At 45.9% G+C, this 21,699-nt stretch overlaps 5 protein-coding genes across 5 annotated transcripts; 2 read left to right on the top strand and 3 right to left on the bottom strand.

Moving 5' to 3' along the window:
* Positions 1-683: 683 nt before the first annotated feature.
* Positions 684-1,280, bottom strand: PHALS_07552 (uncharacterized protein; the record flags this gene model as incomplete). The annotated part of the gene is made up of 1 exon (XM_024721039.1): positions 684-1,280. One exon carries the CDS (start codon positions 1,278-1,280, stop codon positions 684-686), a length of 597 nt encoding a protein of 198 aa, XP_024586178.1.
* A 1,109-nt stretch (positions 1,281-2,389) lies between these two features.
* PHALS_07551 (RxLR-like protein) lies at positions 2,390-3,956 on the bottom strand (the record flags this gene model as incomplete). Its single annotated transcript, XM_024721038.1, has 2 exons — positions 2,390-3,630; positions 3,692-3,956. The coding sequence occupies 2 exons, from the start codon at positions 3,954-3,956 to the stop codon at positions 2,390-2,392; spliced, it is 1,506 nt and encodes a 501-aa protein (XP_024586177.1).
* Positions 3,957-9,579: 5,623 nt separating this feature from the next.
* On the bottom strand, positions 9,580-9,916 carry PHALS_07550 (uncharacterized protein; the record flags this gene model as incomplete). Its single annotated transcript, XM_024721037.1, has 2 exons — positions 9,580-9,667; positions 9,759-9,916. The coding sequence occupies 2 exons, from the start codon at positions 9,914-9,916 to the stop codon at positions 9,580-9,582; spliced, it is 246 nt and encodes an 81-aa protein (XP_024586176.1).
* A 3,562-nt stretch (positions 9,917-13,478) lies between these two features.
* On the top strand, positions 13,479-14,897 carry PHALS_07549 (Uncharacterized conserved protein, contains JmjC domain; the record flags this gene model as incomplete). Its single annotated transcript, XM_024721036.1, has 4 exons — positions 13,479-13,599; positions 13,651-13,891; positions 13,967-14,253; positions 14,329-14,897. The coding sequence occupies 4 exons, from the start codon at positions 13,479-13,481 to the stop codon at positions 14,895-14,897; spliced, it is 1,218 nt and encodes a 405-aa protein (XP_024586175.1).
* A 255-nt stretch (positions 14,898-15,152) lies between these two features.
* PHALS_07548 (tyrosine aminotransferase) lies at positions 15,153-16,955 on the top strand (the record flags this gene model as incomplete). Its single annotated transcript, XM_024721035.1, has 9 exons — positions 15,153-15,336; positions 15,395-15,464; positions 15,526-15,787; positions 15,848-15,961; positions 16,027-16,083; positions 16,146-16,376; positions 16,440-16,616; positions 16,687-16,785; positions 16,851-16,955. 9 exons carry the CDS (start codon positions 15,153-15,155, stop codon positions 16,953-16,955), a joined length of 1,299 nt encoding a protein of 432 aa, XP_024586174.1.
* Positions 16,956-21,699: the final 4,744 nt, after the last annotated feature.

The following is a 21,699-nucleotide window of genomic DNA, read 5'->3' as shown; positions in this document are numbered from 1 at the left end:
TAGTTTGTTTAATTCTCACCGCATGCGGCTGAGTACTAGCATTCCCGATATAAGTGCATAAGTTTTGGCCTTTTAAAAGACGGCGTCCGGTTATATCGGTATTTTAGTTTTTGTGGACCGTCTGAACAAGATGGCTTACTTCGTTCATGTCAGCAACATTGTTAAGAGGGGGACACAGCAACGCTGTTCCTAGACAACATGTTTTGCCAGCGTGGCTTGCCAGTTGTCAATCTATTTCTGTGTATTACAGTGAGATTATGTTTTTTTGTGCTTCATCTCAGCTTGGAAATGCTCACCACTCGCCATCCCCCGATATATGGTCAAATACACCCGGAGACAATGTAGTGCCGCAGCGAGTCTATCTTACTTCTTAAGTTTGCGCTCGATAATCTGTTCCCGCCTCCGGTCGCAACGACTGCGCCTTCTTAACACTTCATCGAGCCATATTTATGCGCTAGCGAGAGAATTTCGTATGCATATTAGACTCGCACAGCAGGCAGTGTATGATGCAATGATAGGATAATACGTCATCAATTTTCGATATGTCACTTTTGCGGAATGTTCAAAATTTGAGACAACCAAGTGTGGTCCACATCTGTGTTCTATGGTGTACGCATTCATATCGTTACCGATGTCTTAATATTTTCGAACGCACATTATTTTACCAGTCTTAAATTGATAGACTACTCCAAGTGACAACCCTGTTTAGCAGCTGCACTCGCGGCCAGCGTGCGCAGGAAGCTTTGTAAAGCCAAGCGTATAACGACCTTGGCGAACCCGCCACAACAAAGTAGATAGCCCACTATTGATGGCTCCATTTTGAGCGACCATATCACAAGTGTTGCTGGTGTGCTACTTAAAGACGCTGCAACGTCCACAAACTGAACAAAAGCGAGATAATTTCGGATTGGTAACAATCCGAACTTGCGGATCCTGTAGCATATTGAAGGGATCTTGGAGCAATCACGTCGAGCTGCATTGATAATCGTTCGTCCTCCATCAATGTCTACACGGTCGTCTGACGGTAATCCCACCGATAATATTTCTTCTTCTATGCCCAGTGGAACACCCCGCACGTGACCAACATAGCCTCGCCCGACACCCGGATGCAGTTCTGCGTCATTAGTCAGCCAGACATACTCCAACCACGCATCGAAAACGTCAGATGGAGATCCTACGACGCATTCGGATACCACCAATTCCTGCCCCTTGTGACATTGGTAGTTCTCGAAGGCTTGCGTGTCCACATAATGCGTCGGATCCAAGAGACAACGATTCATATTAAATAATTGATTTTTTATGTAGATGACGTTAGTAGTATTAAAAATTTGAGCTTAAAGATAGATCATAAATATGTGCTCAATATCCAACCGACTCCGTATGGGGTACTGCTGGCCTTTGAGCGTCAGAATCGCAGGAAAAATTCAAGACCATATAGTATCGTCAGGTCTTTCGCAAGCTAAGAGAAAATTCCCATGACTTCTTACAAAATTCAGTATTTACTAGAAACAATGTATCGGTCGGCTGTTTCAGTAACAAAAATGCTACTTTACCATTGGTACACCGCGACTCTTTCGATGCAGTGGAGAAATGTTGTGAGATATTGCCTTCGCTGTAATTTGAGGCTGGATTGCTTCAAAAATCCTTGATTCCCCTTTGCGGGTGCCGCTTCATCACAGTGTTCATCTCCATTGCAAGGGCTATAGTCCCTGTCAGGTACCCGTTCAGTTGGTAGTCGTCAACTCACCTCCAGAACTGCGGAAGAAACATCGTTAGAGCACCACATTGAAAGCGACCAACCGCCACATTCGTATCACTCCTAACATGCAAATGGTCGAGCTAGAATGTCAAACATTACTATGTGCCTAGTCTTGCGACTTGCACACACTTGTCAAATCGGACAGCACCAGAAATTGCTATATATGAAATTCCTCAAGCGCCAATCGACCAACTTTAACAAAATAGAGCTGCTTTACAAAATGATGTGATCAGCTTTTTCTAGAATGCAGTTAGAATTGCCGTCTGTACAGGTGCAAAACCATCAGCAGTTTATGTGGCTGTGGTCAGCCTAGCGTATTTCTAGCTCTGTAGACAGGGCTAGGGACGTTTCGTTTAGCGCTTATTTCCATCAAAATTACATTCTGATGGCTCATGCAGCTGCAAAAAATGCACTCAGGTACTGCATTCCACAAAATGTCGTTTACAAGTAGTGGGCACATTCTTTGTGTTGATACGATTGTTAGCTGGTTTAAGCACATGCAATAAGACAGATATTACCTTTTTGTTTTCGACTAAAATTGTTACCCGACTATCTTTTTTTGACCCAGATTTCGATCCAGAAATTATGCATTGCCATGCAAAAGCTCATTTACCCGAGAATGCTTCCATCTTAACGCCCCGTGGGATTTGAAGCTGCATATATGGCCGAATTTTGCTTGCGAATCACTTTGAGCTTTCGCTGCGACACCAGAATTCCAATTGCAGTCGTGACCACCGTGAAAATGGTCGTAGCGGCAGCCACCGCAATCCAACTTGCAGGAGTGAGGCCCACAAAAATTTTGGCGCCACCACTATCAACAGAAGTGCTCGCTTGAGCACCGGCCTTCGCTCCGGTGGGAATCACAGGAAAGACGTTTAAGCCGCAATTGATCTTTGAATCCGCTATAAGCCTCATGAAGCCACTATCGCCCCATGAACTTCCATATGAATTCTTCAAAATCCAATAATCCCCCACTGTAGAGTCCGTGCCATATCCAACCAACAGTAGAGCATGGTTTAAGTCATTTTTCGAGGCCATGTCTCCGTTGTTGGGGCAATTATAAAATCCGCCCGCATACTCACCAAAGCCACCATTTGAGGTGATAGCAACGGCAATTGGCTGTCTTTCTAAAGCGGAGCGTAGTAATACGGCGCAGTCCTTCGAAACAGTACAATCAATCCCCACAACCTGTTCAAAGCCAGTGATACTCGCTGCTGCATCCGCTGCACTAACAGAGCATACTGCAGACGAATTAGTTGCCGACAAGTACTCAGTGCCCGAGTCATCATATGGCATCGTAAGCTCGGTTACCAATCCCCAACCATTCTGAGCTGCATCGATGAAAGCGCCATGAGTCATACCGCCATTACATCCGTCGTTTTGAGATTCCCAGATAATTTCATTCTGCATCCAGTTGACTCCATCCACCCCAACATCGGGTACCCAGCAGTACTCGAAAGTTTCAGTTGTTCGTAACGTGCTACATGTAAGAAATTGCTGAGGGGATAAGGACACAGCTGCCGATGCATTCTCCGCAATCACGACAGCAGTTTCGATCGCATCTGCGGCAACGAACGACCAGCAACTTCCGCAACTCTTTTGACTCTTCACAGGAGAACACACGCTGTGACCCATCGAGTTGTTCTTGTCACACCAATTCCAGTAAACGGAGCTTCCTGAGCTCAAGTTTGTAGTGTTATTCACGGTACGGTTTGTTTCCTGTAAATGGCGAGAATACGCGGAACCAATTTCTTGGTCTACAAACTGAACAGGTGTCAGCTTGCGAGCAGGAAACGAGCTCAAGTGGCGCTCATTCACACCCATGTGGTACGAAAATTTGTGGCCGACCTGTTTTGCATACATGTTGATATCTGTATTGAAAATTAATTCTGTCAACATTCCGAGCATTTTCAAACTTGTCAGCCATTTTACCTTCAATATACGTCATGTGCTCCTGCAGGTTACGCCTATATGATTCTTTGTCGCTCGGAGGCACGTAGTTTCGCTCGATTAAAAGCTCGCGCAGGGCTCGTGAGTCGATAATTCGGCCATTCTCTCCAGCCCACAAGCACGGTGAATTTGATGTGCGAGCAGTTGGGCATCCCACGAGTGTGCCTAGTGATCTTTCTGTGGTTTGATCCGTAGCAGCAGGAGGTAGCGTTGTTGAGAGCACGAAGATGATAGTTAGAAGTCGCATTGGAGTCCACGTGAAGCAAGTCAAGCTGTGGGAGGTGAAAATCCACCGCTTGTGAAGTAAATTTGTAAGAAAGTGGCCAGTTGAGAAACGTCAAGAGATGGTGCAGTCTGTTCTGCACACGAAACAGGCGTTAACCAATTGCTGAGCTGCTTTTCATACCCAAGAAATGAGTATGCGGCCGGATGGTTTTGAATATACAATTTTCATAATGGGCTGACAAAAGATTTCTAATCTCCCAAAAAGTAGACATGTTAAATATACTGTTTGATATTTTCATTGTTTGCATGCGAAGATAATAGCGATCAATATTTGTCTTGGATGCTCGTTGAGTTATTATGAGAGCCTTCGTGTAGTGAAGAGTTCATTTTCCGATCTTTTATAACAATACCAGTCATCACCCAAGAGCGCAAGAGCGCGCCGAGCAGACCGACTTTGTGTCTCCGTATGTGATGCCGAAAGGCGTCAGGACCAGCTGCACTGAACATACCGGGGACACAAGACGCTGAAGTTTCCCGTTTGAACCTAACAATGATCTAGGTAGCCGATATTCGTGGCGACGGGCGACTAGGGAGACAAAACTACGCGAACTGGCAGTGCTATTTTACTGAGTTATGGCACGTGAGGCTATTTCACTGATGCTTATAGCCAATATCGCTCTAAGGCGTAAATCATAAAGCCAACAATGTACACGACAATGTCAACGTTGAGAATCTCCTTGGTAGAGCAAAGACCCAACAGGTTGTCTGCTCTGACAAATTAAAGAGCCGATCCCTGGCTCAAGTGATTTGTGGTTTTGCCTGGAACCGGGAAGTACCTGGTTCGATACCCACAGGATCCGATTCAAGGAGGCCGGAGATAGGTCACTAAATTGAACGAGCAATCACACCCCTGTGGTGTGACCACCCAGACAATCCACACCCGAGTGGGGGTGTGATAGTTAGGTGGAAGGAGGCCAAACTGACCGAAAAAGCTCCATAGTGTAATGAAGGGTACGGAATTCGGTCCCAAATGGGTCAGATAGCTACCAGCATCCTCCGCTAAGGAAACCTATGCCCTAGCGTGTGAGTTTTGGTAGCAAACATCTCTCTGACAGATTAAAAGTCAACAAGACGAAGTTTTTGATGTTTCGGCGCTCATACTAATAATTTAGGATAAGTTCAGAATGAAACGGCGACGGGTACGCCATGAGTGATGCTTGCTTTTGCAAATTGGACCAAGTATCGTCAAACTGGAGACTCATTCAAGAAAATCAGTAAGTAATATATGTGCGTCATATGAGTATCTCAAACTTCATGTCTGTGGTGACCAATAAAACTCAAACGACAACGCAACCCCGTTTTGGTCAAAAACCTAGTAGTGAATCTGAAGAAACCAGATGGACCAGATGGCCTATTGTATACACTCCTATAAAGAAGGAGACTGTTTTCTCTTAACTTTCATTCAGATCTATACTGACAGCCCCTAGAAAGCCACCACCGGGTGTATATATCGTCAGAGGTCTTGTAACGTGGTTACACGGGCGAGTCCCACAAAATGGTTTGACCGTACATAGGTGTGGATTCAAAGGTTGGTGAAATCACACAGTGGTGTGGCTACACTGTAACAAGAAGCCACTACGAGGCAGGATTGTCAGTAGTAAAGCATATTAATCACGTTTTACTATATTAATTCGGTATTGCTCTATTAGTTAGGAAAACCTAAGGTTCGGCTCTAACGCCATTTAATAATTAAATACAATTTTGAATGGCAGAGTCTCTTTACCTTGGTTAGAGTCCTCAGTACTATTGGAGGTAGCGGATTGCGACCCGCTACACTCGTACTGTTTCTTGTATATAATGTAAGGTCGGTGACCTATCTTTTGCTTAGCTTCCTCTAAGGAAAGATCTACGGTAGCCCCGCTGCATTTTGTAACACTCTTAGTCAATCTACGCCTGAGTCATCACGACTGATCCTCAGTGAGAATGGATATTTGCCCCAGGTCATTCAGGACGGCTGATTTCCTTGCTGGGCCCTGATGCTTGGAGCACCTTGTTTCACAAGGACCCGAAGCGATAAACGCGCTTCTAGAGACGTTTCTAATATATGAAATGCTCTACTAGAGAGCTGTCTGCGTCGACTGCGTCCGTGACGCCAACGTCGATAATGGATGACTTCTCCCGACCTAGGCCGCTCATGGTGAGCGTTAAGACCTCCGAAGGTAAGGATGAAGAGAATCTCCTGCTCTGGATAAGAACGGTCGAGATAACTATGGCATCCTCCATGCTCCAGAACGAGCGATAGTTCGTGGCACTAGCTATCTCTAAGCTCGGTGGCCAAGCGCAAAAATGGACACTAACGTGCGGTGCTTCGGTCGAAGCAGCATTTCCTCCTGGAAATAGCTGAAGCGTCAGATTTTGCGGGTGTTCTCGCCGCCTAACCGGGCATATTACGTTCCTTGGCATAGCAGGAAGAAGTTGGTAGACTTTGTCCAAGAGAGTAGGCTCTTATTGCCGCGATGGCAGCCGAACCTCTCCCCGAGGCGGTCGCAGTGACCATCCTCATGGAGGGTCTCCGCACTGGTGTGGTTGGAATGAAAGTTCTCCGTGTGCACCCGTCTTGAAGAAGCGGTGACTGTGGCATTGAATGCCGAGTTCAAACTTTCAGTCGGGACGACTTGGATGGAAATCACACCCTCAGTGCTCGTCGAGCGGGCCTGGGCCAATGGATTTTAGCTATGCCGAGAGAAAAAAGGGAGAGCTCCGAGCTGCCGAGCAGTGTGTAAGCACCTGAGAATGTTTTGCCTGTGGGGACACCTGTCACCTCCGGACTGGTTGCCCCCTGCGCAAGGCGCGTAAAGGTTCGTCAGACCGTTGTCCCGCTTCTAACCAGTCTGGTTTGTCGCGAGGATGCGAGAAAGTTCAGCAGGCGCGGGGTGCCCTACTAGAGAAGAACGGAGTTGTGTTGAGCCTCAAGAGATAGTGGGCAGGGCTCAGCCCCAAAGAGCTCCGTGCTCTTGAACACAGAACGTGTATGCAAGCCGGGCTTGCTGGTCGTAAAAGCGACCGTGAAGGATTTTGAGATGCCATGAAAGAATCTTACCGATTCCGGTGCGTCGGGTTATAATGCTCGACGCATCACGATTGAAGGGAGTCAGCTATATGCTGAGCCGCTGGATGCGCGGTTGAGTGACGTCGTTGCTGTTCGCTTAGCGACGGGGACTTTTGTCTCCGTGTCGAGGGCCCCTGTGGACCTCGGTGTCAAGCTTCTTGACTTTGGTAGCGTGGAACGCTGCTTTGTCTTAGACTTGGAAGCAAGTTATGACCTTAACCTTTGCATAGCATTGCTGGCACACCATAAGTTATGGATTGATTGGAGGTCGAAGACCTGGGCGCTACGCTCACGTCTCTTATTGAAGTTTTGGGGAGTCATGAAACCACCTCTGCTTGGAAGCAGAAGCGCTATTGGCGTGGGCACTGGACCGGGGCGGTCAATGTGCTGTATATCGGAGTATCCGAGTTGTCGAATACCGAGGGTGTATTAGACAGGAGTCTCGAGTGTGGCTCGCGGGCTAAATTTGGAGTGGCACGTAACCCACTGAGCGCTGCTCAAGTATTGGAGTAGTCGCTGCATGCCAAGAGTGGCATTGTCGGACATGGTCCGAGGCATCTTGGGCAAGGCCCTTCTGATGCGTGTGGAGTGGCATGTTATCCACTGGACGAATACAGCGGACATAGCAGCTCTTCGTCGGATGTTGTTAACAACATCAAGACTCCGATGGAGCAGGGAGTGGGGACAGTGGATGACGGCGAGTGTGTGTTCCCACTGGTCTCGATGAGACATAAAACCTCTATAGAGAGGAGACGGCGAAGTGGTATGATATTTGCAATATGCAAGGCGTCGACCCTGACCCAGGGTGTCTAACGTAGACGATAGCGTAGCTATACACCCTTGTCAACGGTATGACAGAAGAGGAAGACGGCGACGTCACCCTCGAGACTATTCCGGCGGTTGAAGCTCTTTTTGAGCTGGATGACATGTCCTTCGAAGAGTTTGGTGGTGCCTTGAGGAAAGTCAATTTTGCCGAGGTAGTCATTATACGACCGAACGAGGAGATTAATTCGTCGTCGCATCTTGATGAATATGTCCTGGAGAACAATAAGAGAGTGATGAACGCATGAAGTGGATCGCCGATCCTAAAGTATCCCTCGGATTTGTACAACCGTTTGGTAAAAGAATTCCAGGACGTCGTCTCCAAAGATCCGCCGTCAATCCTACCTTCGGACCGAGGTGTGCGTCATGAGATTGACCTGTTTCTGGGAGCTAAATACTGCGTAACACGCTAATGGCCCCTGCCCAAGGAGCAGTGTGACGTCATTGGCGCCTTTTTTCGTGCGTAGCACGACGCAATGATGTTGCGTGAGAGCGAGTCTCCTCATTCAGCATCCACGCTTTGTGTCCGGAAGCCAAATGGCAAGTGGTGTATCGTTCACGCTTACAATAATCTAAACGCTGCCACCATTCCAACCCAGACGACGATTTCTAGGAAGGATGTTCTCCGGGACGATATGGCTGAGTACTCTAACACATTTGATACGTGGTTGTGAAAAATCAAAAATATCAGAATATTAATGATAAAACTCAAATAAAGAAGAATCCGTGGAAATGAAGAAAGTCTAATTATGAGAGATTGTAAATTTATTTTATTATAAATAGAACCAGTTCTTAATTTCCATACTCCTTGGAGTTCTCAGCTCTACACCTAATATGAGCACACGAATTCGACCTCCGCGCGATCCACCACACGCGAGCTCAGGATTTCTCTGTCAAAAATGTAAGGCAACCACGTGGACGTTCGCCACGTCGTCAACAGCTGCAATAACACGACACGTGCCTGGTTGCGTTAGCAGAGTGTCGCGGTACTTAATTTGGGACGGGTACACGATTTAGAACGGTCGTGTGGTGGTTCGCGTATTCTGAGTGACAATCCATCGGAATGGCGTGTGCAAGGGGTGTTGAAAAAGAACCGCGACGACCAGCGAAAGTATACCTATCAGATACCAGTAGGTCAACACACAAAATAATATCCAGTAAGAGCAGACGACAGAATAGTCAGTAAGGATAAACAGAGGATATTTAGTGATATGTCTGGCGGTAGGAACAAAATTTTGCAAACTAGGAACCGTTTTAATTATCTGCATTTTTATATCAAACACCCAATCAATCTATTCAGTAAGTAGTAACGCGTCAACGTGATGGTTTTCTTACGGTGTGGCGCGTCCTAGTTGATTGTCTTGAGGACAAATTGGACTTTATATACCATCTTTCCGCGAGTTGACAATTTTACATTACTGTGGACAACTTCGATAAGACGGTGGTTATGAAATTGAGATCGAAACATCTTTGCTAAAAATTGGTTTGAAGAATTTGGACGTGGGAAAGCAATTGAGTTCACAACCAAAAGATATCTGGAAACCAAAAGCAGGCCATCTCGTTACTCGAGTACTTTACTGTCGGAATTGATGTCATTCACCTTATTTCTTAACGCTCGGATAAAAGATCGCGCAATCTCGGTAAAAATAGGACTGAATATGGCTCACATATAGTAAAAACAAACAAACTGTGGAGATGGCGTTTGTGTCATTCATTACACATGAATTTCAAATCCTGTTTGACGAAGGCCATTACTCGGGTGTCTACCTGCTGGAGCGTTACATACGCCTTGATCGATAGTACTATAGGATGTTATGAGATTATCATGTTCAGCGAAATGCTCAATCTAGTATGTAGAAAAGGCATGCACAATAACAATTTTTGTGGGGAAACTTTGGTAACGGCAATCGTTTTGTCCCGATCGTTGATGCCGAGGACGGCATAAGGAGTGCATCGCATACTTCAAATGAGCGCAGAGCAAAGTCGGGGATTTTTGACTTTGCCGGCACAAGACTGGAAGACTCTCGCAATGTCGACACGTCCCCATCCATAATATACTCCAGCGGAAAGTAGACGACGATATATACTTAATATTATCCGATACAACGCGGTTTCTGTCGCATAGTGACTTAAATCAGACCAGACCTGCAGCGAAAAAGCTATCGTAGCTCTTTGCTTAGAGGAAGCTAAGCTAAGGTCCCCGACCGTATGTTCCTTACAAGTAACAGTACAAGTGCAGCGGATCGCAATCTGCTGCCTCTAAGAGGACTTAAACCCTAAGCCAAGCTGAATGAACTCTTCCATTCAGGATTGAATTGTTCTAGTTGCGGCACAGCCGCCAATATCTAAAACCTTGGGTTTTTCTAATTAATATAGTAATATCTGATTAATGTAGTAAATTTAACATTTATGCATTACTACTGGCAATCCTGCCACGTACTGGCTTCTTCTTACGGTGTTGCCTGGTTACAACAACTTCTGTAATCCACACCTATGTACGGTCACACCATCTTGTGCGACCCGCCCATTTATACAAGGGTACGTGTAACCCCGTTACACTCTCCCCCGGTATAATTGTAAATATCCGAAATTTACATTGAGCTGTCGCATCATATGAGACTCGCGTGTCTGAGAACCGTTACGCTCTTAAGAACAACTTAAAACATAATCCGCTCGATGAGTCATGTGTCTACGACACGCAAAACACCCAGCATAGCTGATAGCGAGAGCGTCCGCGGGCAAAACCTTTCTTCTTCTGCACAGGGTGCATCTCCGACCGTACGTCCGCGGCTTCACGGACGCGCATCTTAAGTTCTCGGCAATCGAGCGCCACATACCGCACCCGCCACGGGCGACGGATTTCTTTGTCAAGGAATTGGAGGAAGTTGACTACGAGTCGGATGCTTCTCTCCCAGCATGGGAAGACAAGAAGATGAGGTACTCCAACGGAGCGACGTGAGCCCAGCTCGAACCTTGCGGACACCGTGTCCGTTCCCCGACCTCTCACCTTCCGGAAGAAGTAGTATTATTACCAATCGCCCCGATGAGGCACAGGACAGCAGTTGGAAGCTGCCCACAGGGCGGCTCTCCAGCACTCGAGTCCACGTTCGGTCAGAGACCCTCGTGTAGAGTACGGTTTCCGCTCGGCGGGTCCCGCTACTGAAGCGAAAGACGCGATCACTCATCGTAAGGCGTCTACGTAGTCGTGCCTCCGGCCACTGCACAAGCTGAGCTTGAACAGCGGAGAGCTATCCGAGCTCGCTTTTAGGTACCGCTTGAAATCCCAATGGACTGTTAACGCGCTCGATCTCGAGCTCAAAAGAGAGGCGTTTATGTACCCGCAATGCGGACAGTTCCTGTGGTGCTCGCCCCTGGCGATACCGCTCCAGATGATGATGAGTATTTTAAGCGATGGGTGCAGCGAAACTTCCCTTGCTGTCTACCTTATAGCAAAGCCACACGGAAGTGGACGGGCGCGTTGAGCGCCGTCTTTTTGCGTATTGTCACCCTGTGAAACTTGAAATCATCCATCACGCTCCCGCGAGCTCTGTGGTTTCTCACACGGGTGAGTCTACGACCACAGCAGCGCAGGGCCATAGCTTAAGCTCCGCTCATGACCCTTCTACTTCCCGGGCTACTACCGAGAAGCGCGGAACGCATATTGACGCAGAGCGTCTTGATATTTCTAATCATACGCGTCTACGACGTCTGGGCAGTCCTGTCGAAAACAATCACCACCCGTTGCGGTTTCTTGCCGTCGGGTAGAAGAATACGTCGCTTCGTGCGACGGTGGATAGCCTAGCGCCCTTGGAAACGAAAATTGATTTCTCTGTGCTCAAAACCAGATGCTGACTCAGCTTCTGGGTGGACGAGCGCCTTAGGGCGCCGCCCCGGAGCCAGCGCTTCCGCGTTCGCTTGCACCAAATCCCGGTACGGCTTAAGCAAGCTCACATAGAACACCGGGCGGGTGCGCATCCTTCTCGGAAAGGTTCAGCGTATACGCAAGGTCACGATTGGCCACAACCTCAAAAGTTCCGTCGACGAAGTTTTGTCTTAAAGACAGCAGAGACCGCATGTGTAGAAAGTTTTTTAGCAATTAAACCGGGACCACGAACTCAATGTTCTCACCAGTTCTTCTGCTTCTTTCGTCTGCATATTCTTTCCGCATGTATTGGCTTCCATCCATCGCATCGCGAACGTGTCGTAAGACACTGAGTCTGCTAGACAGGAAGTCATCGACTTCCGTACGGACAGTGAGGGGGCTGACATCAACTAGCCATGTGATATCGGTGTCAGCGGGACGCGAGGATTAACAAGCTTGGTTACGTAGAACGGCATGTAGCCAGTAGATGAATGCATTGCACTGTTCAGAGCAAACTCTACGAGTGGCAATATGGCGCTACAGCGCTTTGGCGTCGCAGCGTCTACGCTGTGACGAACGTCTTCAACGACGCGATTCACGCGCTCAGTCTGACCATCGGTCCGCGGATGGTCCGCTGATGACATCGTCAACTTGGCGCCCAGCACCCTGAAGATTGTAGACCAAAACTTCCCCGTGAAGTGTGGGTCTCTATCAGATACAATTAACTCCGGGAGTGCTTGTTCTCGAAAGGCACGATCCAAAAACAGCGTCGCTGTGTCACACCGGCGATGGTGTCCGGCACTACTGCAAAATGAGCCATTGTGCTCAATCGGCCCCCAAAGACCACCACACCCGTGTTGCCCGTCAAGCCCTTCGACAGGCCAAGCACAAAGTCCATACTCATGGATTGCCAACACCCGACAGGACCGGTAAACTTGCCAGCGACGTTGCCGCATTCGTAGAAGGTTTCACCCTTTGACACGTCTCACACGTGCGCACATATGGGCTCGTCCATTTGTACAACTTGGACCATCAGTAGTGGCAACTCACAGAGCTGTACGTCTTCTCACGACCGAGATGACCACTGAGTGGGGTGTCGTGGGCCTCGTAGAGGATACGGTTTTTACATTCTCATAATGACAAACCACAATTTGTGACGTATCCGTCGAATCGGTGCTATAATACATCAACCCGTAATTCTTTGAATATCGGTGTAACCGTGCGCGCTAAACCTTTTCACAATTTATGCCCCCCCTCACTTATCGAAGTTATCAACATCTTTCTGGTATTCACTACATTGTACGCTCGATAAAGTGCCCTGAGAACTGCATCAGTTGATTTGTATGAGCAATTTTTATGTAAGGGCAATAGCACGAAACTGGGCATCGAGCTGCCCGTCCGTTTCTGCTCGCCTCACCCATAACACGCTGCTAGAAATCTAGGGTACATCTAGAAGGAAAGTGGGAGTGCCTTGCAAGGCGGAGATAAGAAAGAACAAAGCTTTACATACACAACTATGATTTTAAAATTAGTTGATTTACTGTGATTTATCAAGAAAAATGCCTTCGTATGGGAATTCCAATGACGAACAAGAATCATCAGGTCGGCTCACGCATGAAAGAACGGTATTTGAACAGACGAATACCGCATTTGAGTGTAGCGAACAATAATAATGCGACCAAGCATCTAGGCGTCTAAAATTTTGTAGATGTGTACCACCCACACTATCGAATCCTGGCAAATCAATAGTCATGAACGACCCAATGTACTTGAAGGACGTCGCGAACCAGTGTGTAAAGCCTAAGCAGTTGCTAAAGTTTAATCCGCAGTCTATTCATTTGCTGAATTCATTCGCGTCGCACCGCAATACGTGTACGATCGATACTATTATCCACACTAATCGTGTTAACGAATTTATGACAGTGGTGGATATTGCATGCAAGCAGCGGTCAAGCGACTGCTATCATGGCAGCGAGCATGCCAAACAAAGTGTAGAGCTCAAGTTTGGCGACTTTGTTGATTATTATCAAGCTTCATACAGGAACGAGTCGCATTGGCTGCAAACAGTAGATGACCTAGATTTTTATCTAGCGCAATGCACCATCGCAGTTTCAAAACCTGATGCAAAGGCGATTTTGCCAGATATAATGGAGGATATTAACTTGTATGCAAATGATTTTGCATTCTCAGCGAGGATTAAAACCTTGGGATAAGCTCACATATGTCGTTTACGTGTTAGACCTAAATATCTTAAAGACAAACACATCTCTCAAGTGAATCTATGGATGACTGTGCATGCGAGCCGAACAACGCTGCATTATGACGCGTACCATAACATCTTGGTGGTTTTGTACGGAAGGAAATTTGTAACGTTGTACCCTCCGTCAGACTCGCAGAAGTTGTATCCGTTCCCACTGCATTCCAAGTCTGTGAACCATAGCCAAGTCAACATTGTGCAGCCCGACATTAAGAAACATCCACAATTTCTAAAAGCATCGGCTAAACAATTCGAAATCAAAGCGGGGGGTGCGTTCTGCTATTCGCGTTTTGACTCTTCGCGTTGGTCCTGACTGCTAGATCTCTGTCATTGTTTTGATTCAGACGCACTCATGATCCCAGAGGGGTGGTGGCATCAGGTGGATTCAGACGAATTCACTATTGCTACTAACTATTGGTGGAATGGTATGCGTGAACAACTGGTAGCAGACAAACGTATGGTTCCATATTATGCTCGTGTTATGCTAGAGGAATTCCTCACGCAGCAATGCGAGTCGCGTTTGCACGAAATACACTTTTTGTCAGTATCTCAAAGTGGCTACAATTTCAATGATGAAAACAGTGCAACGGCAGCTTTTTGTGCTGCAAACGATCAAGCAACGCGTGAGCGAGTGTTGATGTCACTAGAAAGCAAAGTGTTGATCAAGACACAGCATCACTTAGCAACGAGATTTGCGGAAGAGTGGAGAAAATTGCTTGTGAATGCAAGTGTTGATTTAGTGGCTAGATTGGCAAAATGCTGGGAAAATGATAATGTGGCGCCTGAGTTTCTTAACGTGATATTTCGTGCTTTTGATAAGGACGAAGAAACAATCAAAGAGGAACTCGTGGCCAAGCACGCGCAATTTCGCCAGTTGTGTGCTACACAAATGTACCAGTCACTTTTTGGCTAATTGGTCAATGTAGCCATCGATAGCTCTATGCTACAATTGACTACTGAAATATACTGATGTGATTGCCTTATAATGACCGTAGCTAATGTATCATGCGGATAAGTAGGTTAGAGTTTTTGAAAAGCGTCTCAACACCAAGATTAGCAGCATCAGAATCATCCTACACGCCGCAGTGTTCTGAATATATAACTCTCTCACTGTTAAATTGGCTTCATCACTCATAAATCATCACATTCCAAGCATCTTCTATCGGTAATGACTAAGCGCGATACTCAAGACTATGACGTCCCTATGGTGGAAGTCAAGCGGCAAGCTAAGCTCAAGTGGAATGTACAGTCGTCAGACTTCGCAAGTCTCTGTTCGAATCCAATTAGGAAAATCGTGGATAATATCAAGAAACCCAAAACATCAATCAAGACTTTAATTCCATTATCTCTAGGTTTGTGAGTTGCTATTATATTCAGACTTTCGAAAAAAAATAATTTACGTGTTTGAAGGTGATCCGACGGTGTTTGGCAACTTGCATTGTCCAGATGTCTTGGTGCAAGCAATCATCCGTAACGCTCGGTGAGTTTATTGCATGACCATCGACTCATTTAATTTCAAAACTGGATTCGCTCTCGAACAGTTCAATGCGTCACAACGGCTATATCCACTCGGCTGGCTCTGAAGCAGCTCGAATATCTATTGCGCAACACTTTGGAAACATACGAGCACCCTTGACAATGGACGACATCATTATTACTAGCGGGTGCTCAGGAGCAATTGAGATAGCCCTACGTGGTCTGCTGAATCCAGGTGACAATATCCTTCTTCCTAAGCCGGGTTTTCCATTGTACCAAGCGCTTTGCGAAGCACACAAAATTGAATGCAGATTTTACAACCTTACGGTGATAATACTGCGGGTTTGATTTAAGTATTCAGATTCTTACGCACGCTTTGAATACTAGCCGGAATGCAGCTGGGAGGTTGACCTTGAGCACATGCAGTCATTGATCAATGATAGAACGAAAGCGATTTTGGTCAATAACCCCTCGAATCCGTGTGGCAGCGTTTACTCAAAGGTGAAAAAAGCAGAACGTTTACTGCAATCATATTTTGACGCTGCTAACGTTGAGTATTTGTCTAGCTTCATTTGAACGATATCCTTGATTTGGCGGAATTGAATAAGATCCCAATCATAGCGGTATATTCGTTCCTTAAAACTTATAAACGAAAAAAGTCATTGACATGCTTATCGAGTTCCAGGACGAGATCTATGGTGACATGGTGTTTGGAAGTGACGTATTTTACCCCATGGCTTCATTGACAAATACAGTTCCAGTAGTTGCCGTGGGCGGCTTGGCGAAGCAGTTTCTAGTTCCCGGATGGCGGGTTGGGTGGATCATGGTGCACGATCGTAACGAAATTCTGAAAGGTGTTCGCTCTGCTTACTTCAAACTATCACAAAACATTCTTGGCGCAAATTCTCTAGTCCAGGTATCGATTTTTGTAAACTTCGCTTGCAATTTCTTGCGTAACATCACTGATGACTGTCAATAGAGCACAATACCCGATTTGCTGACACCAGTTCCCGGAAGTGTCGAAGAAGAGTCTCTGACGGATTTTAGAAAGCGATATTTCACGACTTTGGAAGACAACGCTAGGTTTACCATCAATACTCTAGCCACGATCCTGGGGCTAGAAGTCGTGGTCCCACAGGGTGCAATGTATGCAATGGTGCGTGGTGATGGTATCAGACAGCGACTATCGCAGTATCTGACCGTTTCTTTTTCTATTGTTTCTATAGGTAAGGATACACATGAAAGTTCTCACAAAGATTCGAGATGATCTGGATTTCACCCAGAAGCTTTTGGATGAAGAGTCTGTATTCGTACTGCCCGGTCAGGTGTGTTGCAGCATAGTTGAGGTATAATTGAGGCAACATCGACTAAGTTGGAGTTGTTCTGGCAGTGCTTTGGACTAGCCGACTACTTTCGCATCGTATTTTCAGCGCCGCATAACGTGCTTGCGGAAGCTTACACGCGCTTGGCGGAGTTCTGCTACCGTCACCAGTAAGCTAGGATGGACGTACCTAATTGTTATATGTTCAAAGTCCGTTTTTTTAGGTTGTTCTGTTAATGCTTTTAAGATATGTTTTAATGTCCATTTCCTGTCGTTTTCACAGTAGATCTACACTTTTAGCCACATATTGTGAATCAGAGGTATGTATATATCTAGAACTGTTAATGAAAAGTCTTTAAAGCGAACAGAGCTGTTTATATTCCTAAGTTCAATTATTCTTTTCACTGCGCTTTGAAACAATTTTGTAATTTATTAGCGAAAAACTCAGTTTCTAGATTGACGGAGTTCAATATACAGGTTGAGCTTACACTTTGATAGCATGCTTCGTTGGGCTTCAGGAGCAGCCCGAAGCGAAGACAATAGTATTTGTTGAAGTTGAATTTGGTAATTTGACGCAAAAGTAATCAAATTGAGACGAGATAGTCGACTTGGTCGACCACCGAAAACTTCAGTCGCTCTTTCACTCTGAGGCGGGTCCTGATTCCATATATCCTTTTGCAGGATTTACTACTGGTACAATCGTCTAGATTGACGTGCACCAGTGGTGTTAACATGATTTCATTGGCCTTATTGAAGAAAAGCACCGTAATGCGGCAGCCGTGCACTTTACACAGAAAAGGAATGACCCAAAGAGTCCGCGTTAACAAGCGCAAAGAGTTTGGGCTTGAGCGCTGCTACTAGGAGTGAAATCAATACATTTTAAGGTACCTATCACTCTGCTTTTTCAATAACACATTTAGCTAGATTGATACCACTTAGATTAACACTGCAACGAAGGTGCCGTTCACTTTGCAGCGATTAAGTCTTGACCCTCTTAGTTCACGTTCAAAATGCGCATTAGTCGAGTTTGTGCGCTCCTTCCACAAAGCCGAACTAGTGGCTTTCAAAAAAAGCACTGGTATTTCGCTCCACTATTTCACGATTACATTGAATTCTGTCTAGATCAATACACAGTGTATACGCTTTACTATTTCTCGTAATGATACTGTCTTTCTTTTGTAACGTGCGGCCAGCAACCCACGTGCTCCTCGGGCCCTCCTTCAAGGAGTTCCGTAATGTTTTTAAGAAATCAATATTACGGTACATCGAAACAAATAAAATCACACTAAGTGTAATGTGAATCTCGTATGACTGTACAGAACTGTGTTTGATACAATCCCACCGAAGGTGTAAGGGTTAAGAGCACAGGATTACAGTACTTTCCTCTGTTTAACTCTACCCAAGACCGCACCAGAATGGATATTTATTCTCCCTTTTTAAAACGCAAAACAAAAGTGACCGCTCGCCAAAAAAATGCGCTGGCAGTCTAACTTCACTATCTACACCTTACTGTGTCTGCTAGGTTGGGCGTAGTTGCACCAGTAGTATTCTTCCGTACACCAAATAATTTGCTCAACGAGCTTCCACCGAGTACCCGGCCTTCGCAACCAACACGCCAAAAAAACTTTTAGAGAGGGTGCCGTGGTAATTTTACGAAAGAACGGTCCAAGCGACTCTCCAAATTCTGGCCTAACATTTTTGCCCTCACCCGGCAGTACTCGGTCCAGCCGTTCTTCAGGGAGGAGGCATTCACTGCGCTTAGCCTCCCAGCTGCATGACTCCAAAACTCCGTGCCATTTCTATCAGCAGAAATTGCTCAGACATTCCGCCATGGAAGCCACGGCGATGACCAGCTCGTCATCAACGTACTGAACCAAGCTAAAAACGACCAGCTTGCATAACAGCAAGCGCAAGCGTCACACTAACGCTTGTCTAAATACGTAATAATTATGTTTCCAAACCACCGGCACTCATTCAACGCACCGGTAAGGAGCTCCTAAACGTCAATGCATGTAAACCTTCCGATCACATCTACAGCGAAACGAGCGCGAGAAAGTTGCTTGGAGAGCGATTTCCCAACACACTGGAAATCACTCCCCAGGAATATCGTCTGCACAAACAGCAATTGTAAATACATGTTACCTCTATGGGAGATGTACCTTAAGGATTAGAAGCCGGTATTTGTGTCGTTGAAACCATTCTATTTGCGTACATAGTATGGAAAATGCGCCGCTTAACCTGGCTTTATGCTTTCCAAGCCAGCACGTCCGCCTAGATCGTCATTTTGTGCTTGACATTGCAAAATGCGGTACAATGCGCGGACAGCTTTCATTCCTGCTGTTTACATTTTCTTCTATCTCCATGAGACAGCTGAATCAGCTATCGACCAATGATCTAAAGAACCACAAGGTTAGCAGTCTATTGTTATCGATAACACGCTGCTACCGATGGCACTGCCTCTTTTCAAGAGATATAAAGCCTGTGTGATCCAGATTGTCAGCATCCACGTCATCAGGGCGAACTTGCCGCAGTGGAGCTCCCAAGAGTCTTGAGACTGAAGTGACCCTTCCACTTCACTCGGTTCAGTAAACACTGGTGTACATGCTGGCCCACCAAACATTCACGTCAAATCAATTTTCCGCTGCACGCACTCGTGAGCACTATTGATCGGGGTGGCGTGTAACCCTTCTCCGAAAGTCATGGAGTGCGTCCGGCTGAGATGAGCTAGAATTCAGGTTTTATCACTGATCTCTGTCATTGAGCTCTGTAACCTCGGGAGCCCCTAGCGATTAAAAACAGTGCTGCTACTCTGTAGCAATAGGTATCGCAGCTACATCAAACGGTACAGACACTGCTCTGTCTCTAATAGAGCGCTTTACGTCCGACTGGCTGGATCGGGGTATGACTTCAGTAAGCCCTCGTAAATTCGCGCGTATTCTCTGAAGGACTGCGACGTGTATCAATCAATATCTTATCCGCTACGGCTCGATGTAACAAAATTGTAACTAAGTGTGATTGTATATAGGCTAGTTGTACTATAGCAATTCGTTTCCATAATGCGTTAACATGTAAATTGTGTTTGCTTCTGGCATCAGCGTTGCCGCTTCTTTATATTGTAGCTCTCAGCGATGGCCCCGCGTGCACGGTGTATGACAATCAATCTCATCAATCAAATACTAACTTACGAAGCGCAGTTGGTCCATATAATAAAGTCGAGTATTTTTGGGAGCACTACCCTCACCTAGATTGGAGCCACCTTGTGGTGGTAGGGTTCACCCTACTATTATGTAAGAAGGGTTAACGTCTATTCTATCATTCAATGCTTTGTCGAGTACACACATAATGAGTCGGTGGAACTGTGGATTCTCTGCGTCAGTGCTCCAGATAATAATCTCCAGGTTGCGATAAACGAGTTACGACTGAACATTTCTTTGCGGATGGGTAACAGTTAAAAAATCCAACCTGATGCCGCGCACCGCAAATACCATATTACCAATATATCCGGATGCAATTTTTGAAAAACCAAGAATAAAGTCTATAATCATGAATCATCAACAATTTGCCAGAATTGGCAGACTGGTCAAAGGTGCCAGTGCCTGTGGCGAAGTCTAAATACGCATACATTTTTCATACCTGCGCACACTTGTGCTTACCCACTTATTCATGTTGACATTGAGCCAACAATCAACATCTTACAATCGTGTGAAAATGATGTGGTAACGACGTCACTATATGCAGCTTAACTTGGTCGATATGGCTTAGAGCAAAGCAGGGTGCACCCTCAGTCTGAGGGCATATTTCATTGCAAGTAGCGTTTTTTTCTTGAACTGTTATATGCAGCAGTGACGTTAAATTGTCTAGCAACACAACTGTACAAGCCATATTGTGGCATTGCACAGACCGTCTTAAACGATATATTTGCCCATAGCCGTTGAGAGCTTAGGAAATGGGATGTCGGCTATACGGAATAGTTAGGTCGTTGACTATCAACTCGCTGTCAACAACTGCGTCGGTGCCCGAAAGTATGCGCTGAAACAATCTATTCGCATATTTGGACAAGCGTGTTATTGGCACCGACAAAAAAACCTTTTGTGATGCTACTTTGTAAAGCAGACATGTAAGTGGATTTCGCAAAGATAAATGCCATCGTAGATTGGCCAGTGCTCCTATATCAAAAGTGTGTGGCTTGGCCTAGCCAACTTCTTGTACAACTATTAGTGGGCATAGAAGGACACCTCGATAACTTTCTTAAAAAAACTCGGATAGGAGCAAGGTATGTTGAGGATTACGATCGCTAAGACCGTGAAAAGCCTTTCATGAGCGCCTCGATTATGGCTCTTCCGGATTCAAATCGAGCATTCCACGTCGTTTGTCCTTTGTAACAGGTTAGATTTGCTCCAAGAAGGTGTATCTAGAATGAACACTTAATCGCGTTTGGATCTCGTCAGCTAAAAAGCCGCTAAAAGTACGATCAGCAATTCTCAAATCATCTTGCGCGTAGTATACACCGCAAAAGTAAAATGTATGCAGGTTTTCATCAGCAGTTGATAGTAAGCAACAACTACGTTGTGGGCGCTTAACATTTGACAGCACATCTCTTTCAGATCTCATGGTTGATCCAGAATCGTGCATGCCCTTAGCCTATATTAAGCATGCACAATTCGTCACTAATCTAGCCAATCTGACAGAGAGTTGGCGCCAAAAATTTGGATTTATTATCTCAGCGCACCATCTTTGTACTTTGTGCTTGCACGAAACAAGTGCACCGTGTGCAGCAATATTTGGTCTCGGGGGCCCATTCGATTTCATAACTTACCCCCTATCTGGAGGTAACGCCCGAAGTGGATCATTGGTCATTCATATTGATTCTTAGATTCTTGACGATAGACGTTCCGCTCCTCGCACTAAGTGCTGTGGA

The sequence above is a fragment of the Plasmopara halstedii genome (assembly GCF_900000015.1).
Source record: "Plasmopara halstedii genome assembly, contig: Scaffold_3111, whole genome shotgun sequence".
Taxonomy (NCBI): Eukaryota; Oomycota; class Peronosporomycetes; order Peronosporales; family Peronosporaceae; genus Plasmopara; species Plasmopara halstedii.
The sequence above is the reverse complement of the archived record's forward strand: the minus strand, read 5'-3'. Positions and strand labels throughout refer to the sequence as shown.